Raw genomic sequence first — 21,600 nt, 5'->3', positions numbered from 1 at the left:
TCCAACTCCTATCCCTGCATAGGACAACCCCCACAATACACACCATATGTCTGAGGGCATTGTCCAGTCGCTTCCTGAACACTGTCAGGTTTGGAGCTGTGACAAATCCCTGGGGAGCTTGTTCCAGTGCTCCACCACCCTTTGGGTGAAGTTCTTCCTAATATCCAATCTAAACCTCCCCTGACACATCTTCCTGCCATTCCGTCGGGTTCTGTCATTGGTCACCAGAGAGAAGAGATCAGCACCTGCCTCTCCTCCTTCCCTTGTGAGGAAGCTGTAGCCACGATGAGGTTTCCCCTCAGTCTCCTCTAGGCTAAGCAAACCAAGTGACTTCAGCCACTCCTCATATGGCTTCCAGTCCAAACCTTTCACCAGCTTCATGGCCCTCTTCTGGACACTCTCTAGTAGCTTAATATTCTTTTTATACTGTGCTGCCCAGACCTGCACACAGTGATCCAGGTGAGGTCATATCAGTGTAGAACAGAGAGGGACAGTCACCTCCCTTGCCTAACCGGCAATGCTGTGCTTGATGCACCCAGGACACGGTTGGCGGTCTTGGCTGCCAGGGCATAGTGTTGGCTCATGGTCACCTTGCCGTTGACCAGAATCCCCAGACTCCTCTCCACAGAGCTGTTCTCCAGCATCTCGTCCCCCAGTCTGTATGTACAGCCAGGGCTGCCACATCCCAGGTACAAAATCTGGCACTTGCCCTTGTTGAATCTCATGTGGTTGGTAATTGCCCAGTTCTCCAATTTGTCTAGATCCCTCTGCAGGGCCTCTCTGCCCTCAAGAGTGTAAAAAGCTCCTCCCATTTTTGTGTCACCAGCGAACTTACTTAGTATTCTATCAAGTCATGCTTCCAAGTCATTTATGAAGACATTGAAGAGTCTTAGACCTAAGATAGATCCCTGCGGAACCCTGCTAGTGACTGGTCACCAGCCCAACCCAACCTCATTTACTGCAACCCTTTGAGCCTGACCCATCCACCAATTGCTCACACACTGTATTACATGTTTATCCAGCTATATTCTGGACATTATGTCCCACAGAATAATGTGAGAGTATTGAAGGCTTTACTGAAATCCAAAAAGTTCACGTCGACTGGCTTCCCTTGGTTAGCTATGTGGGTAATTAAGAAATTAAGTTAATTAACTATTTTGATGTATTTATCTATTGGAGGTTCTGAGGCAGGAGTGCCTGCTTAGAGATACTATAACTAAGCCACCACAGCACAGTTTACCTTATGAAGTATCCAACAATAATAGTACAAAGGAGCATCACCACTGTCAGGTCTTTGATACACAATTTCCACTAGCAATGCTGATATTCATGTGCCTGACAGGTCATACATTTAAGTATCTGCCCATTTCTGATTTTAGCACATTTTAAAGTTCTTGGGAGTATTTAATCATAGTGATTGACTTAATGATCCTTGCCAAGTCACTTTCATCCTCAACTGGCACCCAAATGATCAATAAGCTTGACCATGCCAAAAGATGGGGGAAAGAGAGGAAGAATAAGAGAAGAAAGAGAAAAAAGAGTGCAAGAAAAAGAAAGAATGAGGGAAATGGAGAGAAAGAAAAACACAAAGGAAGGAAGAAAAACAGAGTGAGAGAGCAAAATAAAAGAAGGAAAAGAAGGAAAGAGGAGAAGAAGAGAGAAAGAAGGAGGAAGGAAGGGAGGAAGGAAGGGAGGGAGGAAGGGAGGGAGGAAGGGAGGGAGGAAAGAAAGGAGGGAGGAAAGAAGGGAGGGAGGAAGGAAGGGAGGGAGGAAGGAAGGGAGGGAGGAAGGGAGGGAGGGAGGAAGGGAAAAGTAAGAGGAAGGACACTATATGAGTATGAAACATATAGCATAATCTACAGCTTGAACCCAGAATCACTCAAAAAGTTATGGGATGCTAGTATTTGACAACAAAACAACCACAACATCACAATGTTCAAGGGTAGAAGTGGAAGGGTGTTCTATAAAGAAAGTCAGTCCCCAGCATTACTACTATCAAATGTGCCTAAAATTTGCCTTTAGTACCTGTAGTACTATTTTTAAATGTGTGTAAATTACTTGTAAACCTTGAAAATTAGTAAGAATTTGGCCACAAAAATTCCTTGGGTAACCCACTTTTAACTGTAAGCATTTCTTCATTCATGTTTAGCATCTAACTGATAATCCAAATTTTATTTTCAGAAGTAATACAGATAACTCACAGCACAAATCTTACCGAATGTTAAAGAGACATGACTTCTAACAGCATGAACATAAGCCTCCTACATAAGTTAGATATTGAAGTACTGAGCAATGCAAGGCATGGATTAGAAATAATATGTTGTCTAGGTCTTCGATATCTATTTCTTATCCTCTGTAACTAATAAAGTATTTACCCCAAAGAGATTTGAGTTCTGAAGCTGAAAAGTGTTCTTTGGAGGATAAGGGCAGAACATTATTCTAAGCACATTAAAAAAAGATGAATACCAGAAGTGAGGCCATTTGTGCTATTCTGAAAGCACAAGCCTTCTTCAGTTTTGAAATGCTTTTGAAAAATGGATTCCAGTTACATGCATACATACATGCATAAATGAACACATGTATATAGTAAAGAGAGGTGTATTGATTTTTTTTAAAAATGAATACAGTGGCCAGGTTCTGAACAGAGTGGTTCTCCCTCATCCCACTTTACCTAAAACAGGGACCACAGAAATTTTGTCAGAAAGTTGACCCTAATGTGCCACCCCCCTTAACATGAGCACAGGGCTTGTATCGTTTCTGTGATCAGATTCCTGAGCTGCTTCAGAGGAAGCGAAGAAGCCCACCAAGTTTCAATTACGACAGTCACTCTCCAAGACTTATGTGTCTGCAAGAGAGGGCTGTAGACAGTACACAAGGCCATGAAATATATACCTTTGCTTCTCCTCAGTAAACAAACCTGTACAGATCCGATGGGGCTGGTTAATGTCAGCACTTGCAGCTATTCTTTCCTCACACCAGCTACATGCAGTCTTACAGCTACAGAGACAAGTTCAGCCAGCCATATGCAGGGCCACACTCTGCTAAATGCTGTTGGCCTCACTAAAACAGGGCATGGATGTAAGTAAAGATGGAAGGAAAGTATATAGTGCTCACTCCTACACCCACATGGGAGCAGACTCATGGCCATCCAAACTTCCTCTTTCACATTGTTCTTTAGGAGCAAAGGCTGAATCATTGTTTTTCTGGATTCCTTCAATACTATTTTCTATGATATTGTGGTACAGCTGCATATATAGTTTATATACACATAAATACATGTTCATACAAATACACATGTGCACCTACATGTATATAGTACATCCACACCCCTTCCAGAATCAGTTCTTAACAAGGACAGACCTTTCCACAAATGCACTCCATGCACATACAAAACCCACACAATACTGATCAACATGTGGAAATGCACAGACACACCTAGAAAAATCAACACTTTGTGACTGCCTGCCAAAATTTCCCACCTCACATACTTCACTTCAGATTATACCCATGGACTCAGACACATGTGCACATATGCACATCCACATAAAAACGTAAACATGCAAACCTACATGAATGAACACATACATGTGTGCAAGACAAAATCATGCACAGATGCACACATGTTGACATGTAGAACACCCACACACACAAAATACATGTACACAGACACACAGAAACAGATCCATGCACACATACACACAGATGCATGCACACATACACACAAAAACCATGCACACACATAAATACACTTATATGCACACACAAAAGTGCACACACAGAACTGCACATGCACACATACACAATCACACACCACACACATTCACCTGTGCACCCAGATTTCATGTGACAGCACATACATGTATATGAACACACTCACCGAGGCACACATTTCCACAAACACACATGCAAGTGCAAACACTCACAGGTGCAAACACACGCACCCCCACAAAGAATACACAACGCATGCACTAATACAAGCGGACCCTTACAGACGCACTCGTGCAGTAGGGAGAGTTAAACACACGTGCACATGCATGTACGCTCGCTCACGCACACTCTCGCGTTCAAAAATACATGTCCACCCCGCAGACGCCCCCGCACACCCACTCATACGCACACCCCCCCCATCGCAGGCGTTGCTTGCCTGCCCCCTCCGCACGCTCCCCCCAGCAGAGGGAACCTCCACCCGGCGCACCTTGCGCGGTAGCTGCGCTGGGCAGAGGAAGAAAGCCGAAAGCGCGGTTCCCGAGCCCGACAAGGAGGGGCCGATTCTGATTCCACAGCCCCGACCACCAGCCCCCTCTCTCTCTCAGCTGGGGCTCTCCCCGCGCAGCGCAGCGCCCCCGCCCCCGCGGAGCGTCGCGGCCCCGGTGGCACGGCAGGGCGACCGCTAGGTGGCGCCAGCGCTCTTCCCGGCAGAGCCGCAACCGCACCGCCCCCGCCCGGTCCGGCCCGGCCCGCCGGGATCTGCCGACCCGCCCGCCCCGCTGGCTGCGCGGCCCTGCGCGGGGTCACATTACCCCCGCCCGCGGCGGCCAAAAGCCCTCTCCGCTGCGGGCACGGCTGTGGCCGCGCTCTTTAGGGAGCGGGGTTGTGCCACCGCCTCCCCGCGGCCGCGGAGACCGGCTTGTCATTAATGGCTCCGCGCAGAGCAATTAGTCTGCAAATCCCCTCGGAGACGCACATGCTTCTGTGCGAGGTGTGTGTCTGAGGGCGTGTGTGTATGTGAGTGAATGTGTGCGGGTGACGATGGCAGCCCCCAAGCACCGCACGTGAATTCTTAATAACGAGACACTGATTGTTTTTGCGAGCGGCCGCAGGATGGATGAGCCCCCCCGTATTTACTGCCCGAGGCTCCTCCGGGGGGCTTTGGAGACCTCGCCACTGTATTATTTCTCGAGCCGTTTTCCTAGGCAGAACTGATCCTCTTAGGGGAACGAGGGGGCGGCGGGAGAATCTCTGTTGCAAATACTGTTTGGAGTTAATCGGGAGAGTGTCTGAGCTTTAAGATGCTCTTCCATAGGTCCTGGTGGATGCTGTAAGGAGGCAGGATTGTGGTGGGTTTCGACTGTGCAGGGAGTTGGGGTAGAGGGGGGTGGGGGGAAGGAAAAGACACGATCGAGAGTAGCTGAGACTTTGTGCCCCCGTTGGAGAGATGGTTGAGTCCTCGTCAAGGTTGCTGTGGTATCCCAGAAACACCATTCACTCCGAGCTGTGACCGCGCACCATCAACAGCAACAACTCCGCTGCGCCTAGCCAAGGAATAGGAATCAGGAGCTCTCAAGAATAATATGAAAGGAATCTGCAGAGGGGAAATCCGTGCAAAGGAATCGAAATTAGCAGACTTTTTGGAAAGGGGATGTACTAAATGTGGCCGGCTGGATTTCATCCTGGTGAAGAAAATGGAGATTAAAAGTGGATTTACATTGTGGAACCTCGTCTTTTTATTGATGGTTTCGTGTGTGAAAGGTAGGGTAGTATTTGAGGGGTATATTTTTAGGGGTCCGTCTGCTTTTTGTCAGGGCGTTGCAAGCTCTCTCCTTATACCAAAGTATATTTCAATATATATATGTATATATCTTTAATTTTATATACTTACGCTGAGTACTTTGCAATGGAGAGATATAAATGATCGCTAAAGCGGGGAGGAAAGAAAGAGTTGATTCAGAGCTCTCTTCGGAGATAGGAAATGTATTTGCTTGCCAGGCTTGGCGTTCAATGCAGTGACTGAGCTGAGGCTCAATAAATATTCTTGCAGTATGCTCAAACGGAGACGTGAGTTGGTTCATATAGCCTCTAACTAGTATATTCAAGCAAATACCACCGTGTGACTTTTTTAAGGTGATGATAATGGTAGTGGGGGGCGGAAAACCCACCTTTCTGGTTTTCAGTCGAGCAACGGGCTCTTTGCGGGAATGCCTATATCGATGCACTTATGAGTTTAACCCGTTGCGTGGGGAAAGTTACGGAGGAGCCCGGCGTGTGCGTAGCCGTCTCACAGCCCGAAATGCGCTTCGCGCTCAGCTGTTTGTATGCATGCAGGGCTCCCTGGCTGTCGAAAAGGTACCTTAGCAATTCAGCCTTGAAGGCATGGTCTGCCGCTGGGTGCAAAGATCGGCACCTTTTCTCTTCTCTCTTTTGATCCCTTTTCCCTGATATATGTGAGGCTTTTGATGGGATTTTTTTTTTTTTGGGGGGGGGGCGGTGTCTCTCTTTTTTTTTTTTTTTTTTTTTTTTTTTTCTGGGCAGGGGCTGTTTTGCTTGGTTCTTGCTTCTGTGTTCACGAAAGGAGAGTAAAAAGGAAACCTCTAGTTAGCCCCATAAATATCTCCAGTAAGTCTGTGTTTGCAGATAGTTAAGGAAAATGCTACACAGAGAAAAGAAGAAATACGTGGCTTGAATAATCTGCATCTTCAAAATTACACAGGCACCGCTAAACGGTGAAGTGCTGTTCCCATCATGCGTGCCTTCAGTAAAAGGATCTATTCTGCAAGTCCCCACAGTCGGCTGCCTACCCGAAATAATCTCCCCTTGTTTGTAGCCAGTGATTAATATCTGATTAATCACCCTTTTATCCCCCTCCTCATCCTCATCCCTCCTCGCCGCCACCCTCATACACTCTCAGAATATTTAGTAGACATTATCGATCCTCTCCGAGTTTTTAGCCTTGGTTATCGCCTACAGAGGTTGCCCGCACTGGTGGGAAGGAGGTGTGTGTGTGTGGGAGGCGGGGGGGGGGTGGGTGTCATTCAAAGGCGTGCCTTCCCAAGCTGGCTCTGCCTTGGATGAAACAGTTTATTGTAGAGCTTTGCAGCTGCTTGTCCCCTCATTTGCATGGCGTGGAAAAGATAATTCGTGTTTCAGAGAGAGGATGTCGAGGGCTTTTATCTAATCCCACGTTATCCTGGCGCGGGGATCCAAGAGGAAGGGGCTTGCCCGCGACGTTAATGCACAATATAGTTACAAGCAGCGTCTCTGCGTTTATCGAGGCGAGCTGCTTCCTGCGCTTTGCCCCGTTCTATCGACGGTCTGTGATCAAAGTCAACCCGGGGCTTTGGGGGCATTTCTTTCCTCTGGTTCAGTCCCCTGTCATTAACACATTCTCTGTGCGGGGTGCCATCATTTGCAAGTCACGGGCTCGCTGTCGGCGAGGCGTGCCGTTCCGCTCCGCGACGCGCGGCGGGCGCGGTACGGAGGAGCGGTGGCTCCGGAGCTGCTGCCGAAGCAGCTGCTGCTTTGTGAGCACAAGTCGCGGGGCGGCAGCATCCTACAAAATTAAAGACTCGGGTGGTTCTCCACGCGTAGCGATGGCCGCTGGAGCCGTGCAAGTTTCCACAGCACCTGTTGAGAATCCACTTCGCTTGCTTTTGGGGGTGGGGGAGGGAAAAAACACTGGACACTGAGGGATAAAACTGGGATGAAGCACCTGAAACAGCACAAGAAAAAAGAGAAAAAAAAAAAAAAAAGGGACTTAGCAAAATTGTCGCTTTCTCTTCCTGCTCATGTACAGTTCCAGAGAGATGCTGTGAAGCTGTTTCCTCTCTATTGTTAGGGCTTGAGCTTCCCAGGTGCTGACCCTGACAGTTTCTGTAGACATTCCCCAGACTTTGTGCGGTCCTCTCTGCAACTGCAAATCCAGCAGGTCAGATTTTACACCCTGGATGCAGGCTCCTTTAGGCAGCCAAGCTTCATAGAGCTGGCTTAAAGTCATTGCAGAAGTGCATCTATTCTGGGCATTCATATTTAGTTCTCTCCCCACTCCCATGAATGAATATATTTTACCTTTATTTACATTCCCATTGTGTCAGTACACGTTTCTGCTCCCAGAAACCTGGGCAGAAGCAAACAATGAATGAATACCTGCCCATTTAAAACATTCCAGATTTTGGGAGCAAGGTGAGTCCCTAGCTCCTTCATCTGCTCTACTGCTGCCTGTCAAATCCTTTTTACCGTGCCCTAGCTCCACAAACTCCAGTCCGTATCCTTCCTTGCTTAATCACCTCCATTGAATAGTCTAGCACCACATCACAGCACACAAACTGTTGGTGCGTTTCCTGTTATCCAGACCACTTCCACAGCTTTGCTTGGTATCTGCCTCTCAGGCCCTTCATACTTTTGTCATCATCCTGTGCCATTTCTCCAGTCTTGATCCACAGCTGTTTCACTGTTAGAGGTGTCAAACTATCCCAGGATGCTTACAGAGCCACGTTCATATCTGATTAATTATGTGCTCCTTGTATTTGTATATATCCATATAGATTAAAACAAACAAGCAAACAACCGTCATGTTTATCCATAAATTTGTGCCTCTTTGGAACCTTTACACAATACTTGGAAGGACTTAGAAAAGGGAGAAGAAAGAAGGAGAAAATGGAAGGAGGGAAATTGTGAGAACTGTTGGGGAAGGAGTGATGGCAAGAGCTTAAGACGAATTCTGCCTTCTTCCATGAAAATCTTTAACTGCTTATGCCATGGATCAGTCTCCAACAAAATTAGACATATTAAAAAGGCAAAGAAATTGCATAAGTGGAAAATGAGAGAAGGCACAGGTGACACTGAAACAAACAAACAAAACAACCAAAAAAACCCCCACAACTCAGCCCTTGGAAAATGCCAAGCAGGGTCATTTCTGACCATCTGCAAGGGATAATGTATACCGTATTCTTCTCTTTAGATTTACAAGGCACCTAGAAAAGCTCCTTTCCCTTCTCCACCATCCTTCCACAGGAGAAATGAGAAGCTTCCTTTAGGCACAGGAGATACAAATCAAAAGCTTGGAGGAGCAGCAAGTGGAAACCTACATGCTCCAACTTCGCTACTGAAAGGGGAAGAGAGGGGATAAAAGAAAATGAAACTCAAATCCATGGCAGTTCTTTTATACGCAAAAATGAAACAAGCACTATCAGTGAGCTTTGTCTCCCGAATTTTAGGAGAGAAATCACTGATACCTGCACCCCTTTGGTTTGGCAGCTCCCTCCGCCCAAAAAAAAAAAAAATGTTTGTGATCTGTTTGCAGAAGCAAACCAGGGAGGAAATCGGGAGAAATTACTAGAGACCACAAGACTCCTCTATCTCTTCTGTTTAGCTGTCGCTCCAAGACAGACAGGATAGAGCACTGAGATCTGCTCATTTGTCTGCCCAGCTAAAATGAAGCATCGCCTCTGCTGTTGCTTCCCTGTTCCTCTGTTGCAGTTGTGACAAGCGGAACAAGGACAGCTTTCAAAATAAAAGGGAATGAAGCAGTGAGATTTTAAACTGCTGATTAACAGAAGTGATGAGAAAATGGAAAGGATTTCCGTTTCCACTGATGGGTGTCTGGTACGTGGGAATATTTAGGAGGGACAAAGCGTGTCCTGCTTCTGTCAGCCACCTCTGCAGTCCCCCTTCTCCTTCATTCCCACCTCAGCCCCGTTCTCTTCAGTCTCCGCCAGCCCCTCCTATCTCTTCCTTCCCAGTCACTTGATTTGTGGGGTTACTGGCGGTGGCTTTCCTCAGTGGGGCACGGGTGGGCGCAACAACGATTGGGCGAGTAACAGCAGGTTCGAGTTTCCTCATCTCCAGATGGTAGCTGCTGCTGCTGCGTCTTTGTGTGTGTGTGTGTACGCACGCCGGGGTGCAGGGAGACACCGGTTAGAGAAGAGGCAGCCTCTTCCTTCCTTTTCAACTCCTCCGCAAAAGCTCAGCTCCTTTTACGGTGCCTCTTTCCCAGAAGCTTCCTCAGATCACACTGGTCTCCTGCTCAGGGCACTGGGCACAGCACCTAAGCGATTTTTTCAAGCTACACAGTTCTGCAGGGTTGCAGTCTAAGTTGCTCTCTCTCACCCCAGCTCTTCTCCTTCAGAGCTGAAACAAGGCTCCGCTATGCCCTCTGGCCGGCACACGGCTCTTCCTCCTTCTCTTCTGCAGGGTAGAAAAGAAGAAAAACACAAACCCTTTCAGCAGCATCAGCAGGGACCGCTTCTCCCTCCCTTGCCCAGTAGCATTAGGGACTGGCAAAGGGCACAGAGGAAAGTCCCCTGCAGTCAACACTTTTTTGTTGTGAGCTGCAGCTGTCGCAAGGCGGAGCCGGCCCGGAGCAGCAGTAGCCCTCCGGCCGGCGCCACCTGCGTTCGGCGGCAGCTGGACCGACACCGGTACCGGCACCGGCCTCCGTAGACTCCGAGGCGGCCGCACCCTCAGGGAGTCCTTCTAGATATGCTCCCGTCGTTTGGCTGTCCTGTGTTTTTTTTGTTGTTTTGTTTGTTTGTGTGTGTGTGTGTGTTTTGTTGGTGGTGGTGTTGGTTTTTTTTTTCTTTTGTTTTTTTCTTTTTTTTTGTAGCTCTGTGACTCCCTCAAGTCTTTTGTTTGTAAGTCTGAGACAGCATTAGGATGGTTGGTTTGTTCTTTCCAACACACAGAAATAGCCCCTCACTCCCTGAGCGCCTGTTACTCGCAGGAGTGGGCTGGGGCTTCAGGCAACCATACAAGCTGAAGAGGGACAGGTTGCATCTTCAGCTCCATTATAAACATCTTGGTTTGCAAGCATCAGCTCACAAGACTTAAAGACCTTTGTGGATATGCTTTCAAATCCCTCCTTTTCCAAAACCCCTGTGAAATAAACATAGCAGAAGCTTATAGTCTACTTGTTCGTTTGTTTGTTTTCTTGTTTGTGGCATTTTTTTTGTTTTTGAGGAACAAGTCAAGTAGGATTGATTGCACATCTAGCTTAGTAGGATTGATTGCACTTCCCTTCCCTTCCCTTCCCTTCCCTTCCCTTCCCTTCCCTTCCCTTCCCTTCCCTTCCCTTCCCTTCCCTTCCCTTCCCTTCCCTTCCCTTCCCTTCCCTTCCCTTCCCTTCCCTTCCCTTCCCTTCCCTTCCCTTCCCTTCCCTTCCCTTCCCTTCCCTTCCCTTCCCTTCTACATGCTTTACATTCTGCACCTGTCTGAAAGCACTGAATAGTATGAAAGCTTGTAACAAAATCTGCATTATTATATCTGGTGTTGTTGATGTGTTACACAGGTCAACTCCAAAAATTTGAGATTTGTAACCATTGATTGCACATTGATCTAGTAAAGAAGGAGAAAAGCACAAAATTGTTTAGAGAAACTTTAAACGATTTTGAAATATCCTGCAGGGATGGCTCAATTTGCATGATTTTAACACTCTTTCAGATAAAAGGTTATGAAAATAAAGTAGCCTTGTATCCCCCCTTTTTAAAAAACAGATGTCTTGGGCACTATCTAATTTTCAGAGATACTGAGCATTTCCAATTCCAGCTGGCTCCAGGAAGAGTGTGGGGAACTAGTTAGCACCTGTGAAGCAAGGCCAAGTCCATTGTTACGATGCTGGGACAGAGACAGATCAAAGGATAACATTTATAAAATAACTTATGTAAAATGTTAATTCTATAGAATCTGATAAATTTGAACTGGTAGGAATAGGAAGACCTTTATGATCTGTTGCAAAAATTGTTTTTACCTTTTCACTCACAGAAAACTTCAATTCTAATTTAACAGATTTGTGACATCTCAGACTTAACTTCTTCTGTCATTTGACTTGTATTTCTGGACATAGTGGTTAAGATTGAAAAGGTGGAACAAAGCCTTTGTGGGAAATTATTTTACGAGATCACTCTAGAGCAATCTCCCACAAAAGAACAGTCAAAGAAGAGACAATTTGATCTAAGGTGGCGTTTTTTTCTTAGGTCCTTATAATTTTAGGGGTGCTTTGAAGAAACAATATTTAAGTAACAAATCAGAGAGGCATATGATAAAATTATTTATTACAAAGCTAAAAAACTTAACTCACTATTTTGACTGAATAATTTTCATGCTAAGGTTTATTGAAAATTTCCAGAATTCTTATGGGAATTTAACATGTGCCTTTCAAACAACTCTGTAGATGAATGTTTCCTTCTCAATGAAATTGTACAATTTGTCTGCAAAAAGAGAGAATCTTTGCATCTATCAAAAATTCAAGGAACAATATATAGTGATGATCTTGGATCTAAATGGAATGGTGCATAAATGTAATGTACAGGAATTCACCTGCATCTTAAAAAAAGAATAAGAAAAGCCTAGTAGTACTAGGAAATGTTGAATATCTGCTTCCCAATATCCAGCTATTCTTTCCAGAATTGGAATGGACGAGGCTATGGGCTATGACAAAGACTTTTTAAAAGAAACACGCACACACATGGAGACATGCCATATTTTTGTAGATGTTTAGATTTAGTTGTTTAGTTTTCCTGGGCAGATTTGCATTTATACTATCACTGCCTTGTTCTTACAGATCATGTAAGATTTACTATGGCTCCATAATCCCAGCATTGCAAGCGCTGAATACCATTGTAAATGTCAAAGAAGGAAATAGTGGAAATTCATCATCTCCTTCCCAGTGTCTGAAATGTTAGATAAGTTTATAGATCTAGGAACAGTGTTAGTCAGGAAGACAGAGCCTCAAAGTATTTGGGAATGGCATACAAGGGATTGCATCAGAACTGGTGCTCTCACAGAGTGGTATTGTCAAAAAGGAAGGTGAGATGCAACCAGCACAGACACAGAGAGATGGACTGACCATTTTCCTTTGGATTCTACAAATGGCATCATAGCATCATGTATTGTATTCATATTGTATTACAGAAATAAGATGAAAAACGATAGGTAACTTAACCACACAGGGATTCACAGGGTGATGAATTCTCACCTCCTGAGACCGGTAAATAACAAAGATTATCTTTGCAATAGGACTAAAGGAATCTGGAGGCCTGAGGCAGAAATTACTGAGTAATTACTTGGACTATATAGATGATGGATCGCTACTTCTGGCCTTGAATTCTATTTTGTCTGTTTCCCATGTCTGCATGTCTTATTAGTTTTATATCTTCATGTATTGTAGCTTGTCTGATTTCATTCATTGTGTATACACATGTGTACACATACATACATAATATGTACATATAGAAAGTATATCCATACATTTGGTTATGTCATGAAAAAAATTCAACAGACTACATTGTCATCATACAAAGGTGCACATAACAACTTGAAATGTATGTGCTTCCTAAGTAACTAATTACCTCTTAATTTATTGTCTGTGTCCAATCTCAGAAGGAAGTTCTGCTATGATACATGACTGATCTCACTAACAAAACAAGAGTGCAAGTAGTGGTAGCTAGCAAATGTTAGGAGGAAAGCTTGATGAAAAGAAAAAGCACCAGTTACTAAATACACTAATAAAAACTGATTCTAGCACATTAAGAGTTAACTGACACAATTATTTATTCCCACTGCTTTTGAAAAGTTGTACCAAATATAATTCCTATAAAACTGTCTTTGGTAGAATGAAAGCTTCTAATCACCTCTCAAATATAGAAAAAAATGTCTGCGCTATTTTCTCTTTCATTTTAATACTGGCGTTATCATTTAAAGAGGTTGACATATCACACCTCAGAGGTGGCTGTATTTCAGTGACACTTAAAAGATCCCTCTGTGATCATTATCTTCTTATAGAAGTGTTTTCAGACCAAGCAAGTAGCTATCTGCAAGTGTAGTTTGGAGTCCATACATAAAATGAACTGCACAAATGCTGAATATGTACATTCTTCTTATTTCAGCATAGCATTACTTTCATTGGGTTATCATCTATTTAAGATATGTAGTTACATTTCAAAATGCTGAATCATCCAGCAAAACCAAAGCACAAAAGTAGGGAAGTTTCCACATTTATTTTATTGTGTTTATCTTCTACTAGCATGTTCTTTGTATTTGCCATCGTCTCAGATCTAAACCCATATAATATACTGAGCCAAATCACAAGATCTAAAATATCCTGGAAAACAAGTGTGCAAATCCTGACTTTTGGAAAGCCTACCTAGTTAACTAAAGGTGAAGGTGAGAAAATAATAGGTCTTCGGCCACCTCACATAGTGAAGACAATTATCTCTGCTGTAAAAGGTGCTTTTTTCATGCATCTCCAGGTGCATGTGGGAACACAGACATGCACACGCATGCAAATGTGTGTGTGCACATACCAGAACTTCTGTTAGTAGCCTTCTGTAGCTGTGAGCTCTATCAAGAAGAACCTATGCTTAGTTCACTACTATTTCGTCTTCTGTGTTCTTCCTTGAATATATCTACGCTAATCAACATTTATGCTTTAGTCATATGACTACTGCTATTGACTTTAGCAATGTTTATTGCATGACATGGCAGTTTTAATGACCACAAGGAAAGAAATACATGTAATTCATATTATGTAACCGAAAGGGTAAGTCATTTTCTCCAAAACCTTTACATCAATATAGTGCTCACAAAAGAACTTATCTGATTAGAGAATTTTCATCAGTCATATTGAAGCAACATGATACAAATTGTACTTTATCAAGTGAATGCTTTAGCAATATTCATGGCAACAATTCTTCCCTTTGAGGACTATTACTAAAATGATTTACTTTTTTACAGCATCCACATTATTTACTAAATATGAAATTATTTCATATGAAACTGCTAAAAGATTTTATCTTTAATTAGACCCTTCAACAAACAGTCCTGGAACTGAGAAAAATAACAACATTTAATGTTTGATGGGCTTGAAAAATGTTCTCTTACAATCAAAAGAGAGGAATTGACTGCTCAATCCTCAGTTTCTTGCTGTCTTCTTCAACTTAAAAACAAATAGGAACATCATTACCTACTCCTTTCCACATTACTATTCAGTGTATCTACCACATTCATTCAAAATTCTTCTTTTTTGAAGAAAAACCTCAAAAGCTGTTCCTTTCTGCAACCTCTTTTGAAGAGGGCAAATGACTTCCCTCACACAAGTCACATAGTTATTACCTTCAGAGACTTTGATAATATCACCTCTTTACCCTTTATTTCAATCTTGGCAACTTGTTCCTGAGAAAATGAAATACCTCTGACATTTGGAAGAATGTTTGTTTAGGGGTTTTTATAGATGCTATTTAATGAACTTTCAAATATCCTAAATTCAACTGTATTTCCTTCTAACAATTACAGAGATTTTGTAAGAATGTGGCACAACTTTCTACCCAAGTACTTCAGCATTCTTGAGAAAATTTAATTTTCAGCCCCTTTCTGTGGAAAGAAAAAAAACCATAGACACTAGACTAGCAATAGCATTTCTGTGTTTTTTGTAGAGGACACAGTGCCAACAGAACCTCCCCTGTCTTGCCATGCAAGGATAACAAGTTTCTGTTGATGAACAGGTGAGATATATTTTACTGGAATTTTCATTTTCAACAGTGGAAAGTTGCACCAATCAACCATATAAGACATGGTGATTTTTGAAATGTCCTTACAAACTTGTGCTTCTCAAAGCTATTTATCTGAAACAGCAGCAAGCAACATAATGCTTAATATAGAATGAGTTCAACAGGATGGGTGACTTCTGTATGCTTGCCTCTGTAACTTTCCTAGGGATATATTTCCAAAATTCCTAAGTTGCTCTAGTACTACAATTGCAGGTCATAGAAAATTGTATGAGTTTCAACTCTAATTTCATCTGGTTTTAAATTAAGCTACCCATAAAAAACCCCCCATTCTCCTAAGCTCTATCTATATATTTTTTACTACACTCAAATTCTAGCTCATCAGCTAGCTCTTGTAATTTTTCCAATTTATCCAGCCTCCCCTGCGCTTCTGGGCTCCCTTCCCAAAATCTCTTCCCAGTCCACAAGTACCACTGGAGAAGTCCCAAAAACATAAAGCCTGCAGTAAAATATAGAAAGTTCTCTTCAGTTTCTATGTCACTTTAAAGTTCTTTTGTGGCCTAAATTAATAAGTGTATAAGGGTAATCTGGTAGGAATCTAAATATCCTCCCAGCCTTAGAGTCATAGATTAGACTTACCTTTTCAGAATGTTCTTTGAATTTTAAATCGTCTGCAAGAAGGCAGGATTGGAAGACTAGACTTTCAGTTATACTTGTTTTCATTCTTCTGTCTGTTTTGCCTGTCTATTTTTTTTTTTTTTTGGTAACCAAAATAATACCCCTTCACCCCAAACAAAGAATGCCAAAATAATTAAATAATTGCAGAGGTTCTGCTGAGCAGATCCTCTCCTTAGCTTATATCTGTGGCACAGTCTGACTGTAGACTGGACATTTGTGTTAACTCAGCTGTCAATAGATTTCAAAGAGGTGACCAGTACAAGAGGCCCCAAAGGGAGCAATTTGGAACAGTAGCTTTCACAAGTCAGAAACATAGCAAACTCTCCTGATTTCATTGAAATGCTCAAAGTCAGTCTTAGAACAAGGGAGTAACAGAATCCCTACAAATCTGGCCTTGTTTTACCCTACGTGATTAAAAAAAAATAAAAAATATGTACTAATATACGATATTCTGTAGAATCTATAGTTCCGACCTGTCTGTCCTGGTCATCCCAGAATGATTATATCAGTAAAGGATATAGTAGTAATATTAGATCTGTAAAATTTTCCTTACCATATCATGTGGAGTGTTTAATTGCATACACTGGAACTTGAAAAACATCTTGGATTTCCAAAATACACCAAGTATCCAAATTTTAACCATATGATTCTATAGTGCTTATTTGTATGCAAGGATTTTATCTCTAAGTTACTACTAGGTTTCAACCTTTTTTAATCATGTGCTTTTGTTAACCAAAACACTACTGCTTCACCCCCCAAAAAAAGTATTGCTGGAATTTAGGGTAAGTCTGAGGTAACTAAAAGGAAAATTGATAATTTATTTTAAAATGTGTTACAAAATACAATGAACATTTAACCATCATTAATGAATTTGCAGATTTTTCTGAAGATACAGCTGTACTTTACCTGAGATGTTTTCTGAAGAACATTTTCTTCCTTCTTAAAAGATTTAACTTTCTGTGTTATTAAGCCAGTACACAGTGTGCTGTAGGTGAAAATCCTTTGTCCAAACTGATTTGGATACACTTAGTTGATACTTTATTTTTTTCTTTCCCATCTGCTTCCTCCATGTTTCATTTGCACAAAGTTTATTTGCACCATCTCTTTGGTACCATACTTCTTTGTGCTTTTAATTCACAGACTGCTTGGGGCTGGGTTCCGATTCTTTGGTACACTTCGATGACTGTGCATTTTTTGAGTCATGTACCATTGATTTATCCTGTTTGCCCACCTCTTATCAGTGTTTTAAATGTAAAAGTTATCTACTTGAATATCCATACTTTATAGTCTTAGTGCTTTTTGTTTTTCTTTTTGAATTAATACTATTTTTCTGTCTCATTTCTAATGATGGTTCAATTCATGTTACTAACCGTATTGCTATTTCATATTGCTTTAAGTCTTTCTATTCAAGACTTCTTACTCTCAAGTGAAATTTTGAATGAGAGTGATCATCTGTTCAATTATAACCTTATTGAAATAATTACCAGTAGATTATTTTAGATCTTCTCCCCACTGAAATGAAAATTTGCCATTGGCTTTCAGCAGAACAGAACAGATCGCTATAACACACTAAATGCTTCTTAGCAATACAGAGGAGTTTATTTAGGATGCAACAGCTCTACAAAACTGTTCATATCATGCATGGGACTAAAGTGATGAAACTGAAAAACTGTAACAGTTGAAATCCCTCAGATTCTTTTTGGCCAGTACCCTAAAATGGTATTAGAGCTAGTGAACTAAGTAATTGACACTCAAAAACCTTACAGGCTTTGGTCCATTTCTGTTCACTGTCTTATGACGGTAGTTAAGTGAGTCATAAAAAACATGTTTCAGACTTTAAAATTATTATCAGATTTTATCACATTTTTTGGAATCCTTTTCTAATTAATCATTCATTTATAGAGATGGCAGGAGAAATACTAGAGTTGCAAGATGAGAAGAAATTCTAAAATCCATTTTAAAGTCTAAAGTAAGTAAGTTCAAAACTTTAGAAGACAATGAGTCAACAGTTTATTAACCAATTACATTTATTTAACTGTGATTTGGTCTAGAAGTTGGCAGAAACACATGAGAAACCCTGAGAGTTTAAAGTTTCTGGCTGATCTCTAAATCAAAAACAGCTGAGTAGATTTAAATATTTTGTGTAAACAAATTTGCATCCAGGCTGCTAATCTGCATGCCAGCTTTCAGTTTGACATTTTCTGAAATTATGGAAAAATGCTAAGCCCTTAATGCTAAACGGAGTTCATAATGGAAATGCTGACAGAGCTGTAATTACCTGTATTGTGATTTTGCTGAAAGCTTCTTTATCTGTCTAATATTTCACAATGGAGATAAATATATAAATTCTTGAAAGGAGGAAAAAAAGGAACATTATGTTGGAAATGTTAAACTGTAGCAATTCTATATTTTCTTCCAGACACTCAGTTATGGAGGTAGAAGTGACAAATAAAAATTGGAAGAAAAGATGTAGCTCTTTCTGTGAAACTGTAAAAGCAGCCAGTGATGCCTGAAAGTCTAAAAAATTTCATTTTTCAATCTTTTTGAGTCACCTTTCTGGTAAGGTATGAGTAAACAGATCTAATCAAACATTAATATGGCAATGAGGAATTATCATAGAAGAAATTTGTCATTGACTTGACATGGAAAAAAAAAAAAATCCTAGCGAACAACAAACAAGAGATTGACATTTCCCTGCCCTCATAATGACAACCTGTGCAAAAATGTTCTGCACTGGGGGAGAAGAAAATAGAAGATGGTATGTTTAGAACACTTCTCCAGAAAATGAAGTGTAATGATAATACTAATAAGAATGAGAGTAAGGTAGTTATCTGGACTCTGTAATTTAGAAACTCCATAATTAAGAAACTCCATTATCTGCCAATTTTATAGCAGAGTCTTGAAGTTCCTCTGGAAGAGTTTTTTTTCTTGATATCTTTTTCATTCCCTCCATGAAAATATTCTCCCATTTGCTCAGGTTCTAACCAGCTGAAAAACTAGACAGCATTTGCTCTGCAGACACTGCTTAGAATGGATGATTCAGGTATACCAGCCTTACTCCATCTGCACACAAACTCTGTGCACTGGCCATGGCACACATCTGTCCCTGCAGTACAACTACCACACATCATAGGAGCCCTTCATTGAAACAGAATGTCCTCTAGCATTTTTGGCTCTGTGGTTTGCTGTGAAGATGAAATTTGTTTCTCCAAACCTACAGCAAGGACTGACACAGTTCAAAGAAAATATCCTGAGGAAAACCAAAGGAATATATCCCTCTGGTACCCTCTTTCCTAACTGCTACCATCATGAAGCAGCTGCTTCAGTTCTAAGATCACTTATTTGCTCATTTCTGTATCTTCACTTCTTGAGACATGGAGATTAGGACTCCAGGCAGTGCTCAAGATGTACACCAGAGTGTTCTGCAGGAGTTCAGTTACACTTTGTCTTACTGTCCCTTGCTGGACTTAAGTATACATTTGGAGGGGAGTAGCTGGAGAGCAGCCCTCCAGAAAGGGATGTGAGGGACATGGTCAATAGCAGCTCAGTGTGAATCAGCAGTGTGTGCCCTGGAAGCAAGAAGGCAAACCACATCCTGGAGTGCATCAAACACAGCACAAGCAGGTAGCCAAAAGAGGAGATTGTCCCACTGTATTCAGTGTTTCTGTGGCCTTACCTTGAGAGTTTTTTGAAGTTCTGGGCCCCACAATTTAAGAAGGATGTTAAGGTACTAGAATGCAGCCAGAAGAGGGCAATAAAACTGGTGAAAGGGCCAGAAGTAATGTCTTATGAGGAGTGACTGAGAACTTTGGCCTTGTCTGTTTTGGAGGAAAGGAGGCTGAGGGACCACCTTACTGCTCTCTACAGCTTTCTGAGGAGAGGAAGTGGAGAGCAGTTAGTTTAGTTGATCTTTGTAAGACACTCCAAACTGAAATTTCTCTTTCTCTTTCTCTTTCTCTTTCTCTTTCTCTTTCTCTTTCTCTTTCTCTTTCTCTTTCTCTTTCTCTTTCTCTTTCTCTTTCTCTTTCTCTTTCTCTTTCTCTTTCTCTTTCTCTTTCTCTTTCTCTTTCTCTTTCTCTTTCTCTTTCTCTTTCTCTTTCTCTTTCTCTTTCTCTTTCTCTTTTCTTTCTCTTTCTCTTTCTCTTTCTCTTTCTCTTTCTCTTTCTTTCTCTTTCTTTCTCCCTCTCCCTCTCCCTCTCCCTCTCCCTCTCCCTCTCCCTCTCCCTCTCCCTCTCCCTCTCCCTCTCCCTCTCCCTCTCCCTCTCCCTCTCCCTCTCCCTCTCCCTCTCCTTCTCCCTCTCCCTCTCCTCTCTCTCTTCTTCTTTCTCTCTCTTTTTCTCTTCTCTTCTCCCTCTCCCTCTCCTCCCTCTCTTTGTCTTCTGTTCTAATATTTGGGGGGCTTAATTGCCACAGAACAAAAAGTTGATCTTTTCAGAGATATGTTAGTGACAACTCTGACATAGAAACTTTGAAGTTTCAAGTTCAGCATCATGCAGGTATGATTTAGATACGTTTTTCTACATGTGCATTAATCTCTAAAACTCTCCTACTAAGCATTTGCACACTCATTCAATTTGTGAGAACATTCTGGAGTTCCTCAACTCTGGTGTATCATTTGATTACCCAAAGGAGCTTAACATCATCCCCACTCTTGAAAATGTCACTCCATGCTCCTTACTCCATTTGGATGGAGATGTGGAGGAAAACTGATCTCATCACTGATCCACTTATGATTCTTCCTCATCCAAGCATGTGATCATTAAACCCTATTCTGCTTCTTATCCTTTAGCCAGCTTTAAGTCCAGAAAAGGATCTTTCCATCTATCCTGTGGTAACCTGTTTTCTTTAATAACCTTTTGTGGGGAGCCTTGTCAAAAGGTTCTTCTATGTTGACAATGGCTAAATATAAAAGTTTAGTTATTCTAAGAATTCCCTTTTGCTGGATGACATCTTTAACAAAAGACATTCAATTGGAGTAATATTCTGCCTCTCACTCCTCCTTTCATAAGCTTGAATACAAAACTGTATATCCAGAAACAGACAGAGGGCAAGAGCCATAGCCACTTTGCAATATGTAAAAGATTAGTTCAGCCACTTGAAATGTTTGGGAGATCTGTTGAATGGCCAAGCATGAAGGTTCAATACAAAGATTCAGGCTTGTAATCACAGTTTCACAGAGGTACCTAAATGAGGTAAGAGTGTAAACCTATGGATGGAGCTTCCAGTGTGCCTCTTTCTTGAGAGTTCCCTATTGACAGCCCACAGAAATACCAGCACTTAGCACATTAGCTGCTGTTAATGCAAGTGGAGTTAAATCCTTTCATACATTAATATGGAGAACATAAGACCTAATCTACAATTCTGAACTCTGGTCTTGAACCTCCTGTCTAATAGTTTAGCCATTGAAAGGAGGATGAGAATCCATCTCAGGTCCAAAACATCTGACTTACAAGCACCCAGCCTCACAAAATTAAGCCTCAAAACCACTGGAGAAGAGTGATACCTGTATATATCACCTTCTTCATTACACGAAAGAGACATAAATATTTTGTGGGCTGAATCAGAATCCTTTCCTTGGTACTTCTGAGGTAGGATGAAATTGTTTGGTACTTTAATAGGAGACTTGAAAAACATATTTCTGGAGTTGCAGGAAATTGTGCTGATTCTGTTAGAAGCACGTTTCTTCCTAGAATTTGAACCAAACTACTAC

General features: G+C 42.0%; 1 protein-coding gene across 6 annotated transcripts in view; it reads left to right on the top strand.

Moving 5' to 3' along the window:
• The first annotated feature begins 4,500 nt into the window (after nucleotides 1–4,500).
• CSMD3 (CUB and Sushi multiple domains 3) overlaps nucleotides 4,501–21,600 on the top strand; it is a 631,749-nt gene continuing 614,649 nt past the window's right edge. For 2 of the 6 annotated variants that reach the window (XM_065054284.1, XM_065054282.1), the window contains exon 1: nucleotides 4,505–5,469. In XM_065054284.1, coding sequence (XP_064910356.1) covers nucleotides 5,292–5,469 — 178 coding nt within the window. In that variant the 5' untranslated portion in view covers nucleotides 4,505–5,291. Of the gene's footprint in view, nucleotides 5,470–21,600 lie in introns of all 6 variants that reach the window. The other 4 variants (XM_065054285.1, XM_065054283.1, XM_065054280.1 and 1 more) reach the window with 3 other exon arrangements.

The sequence above is a fragment of the Columba livia genome, chromosome 2 (assembly GCF_036013475.1).
Source record: "Columba livia isolate bColLiv1 breed racing homer chromosome 2, bColLiv1.pat.W.v2, whole genome shotgun sequence".
NCBI lineage: Eukaryota > Metazoa > Chordata > Aves > Columbiformes > Columbidae > Columba > Columba livia.
Note: the sequence above shows the minus strand (reverse complement) of the source record. Positions and strands in the feature narration are given on the sequence as shown.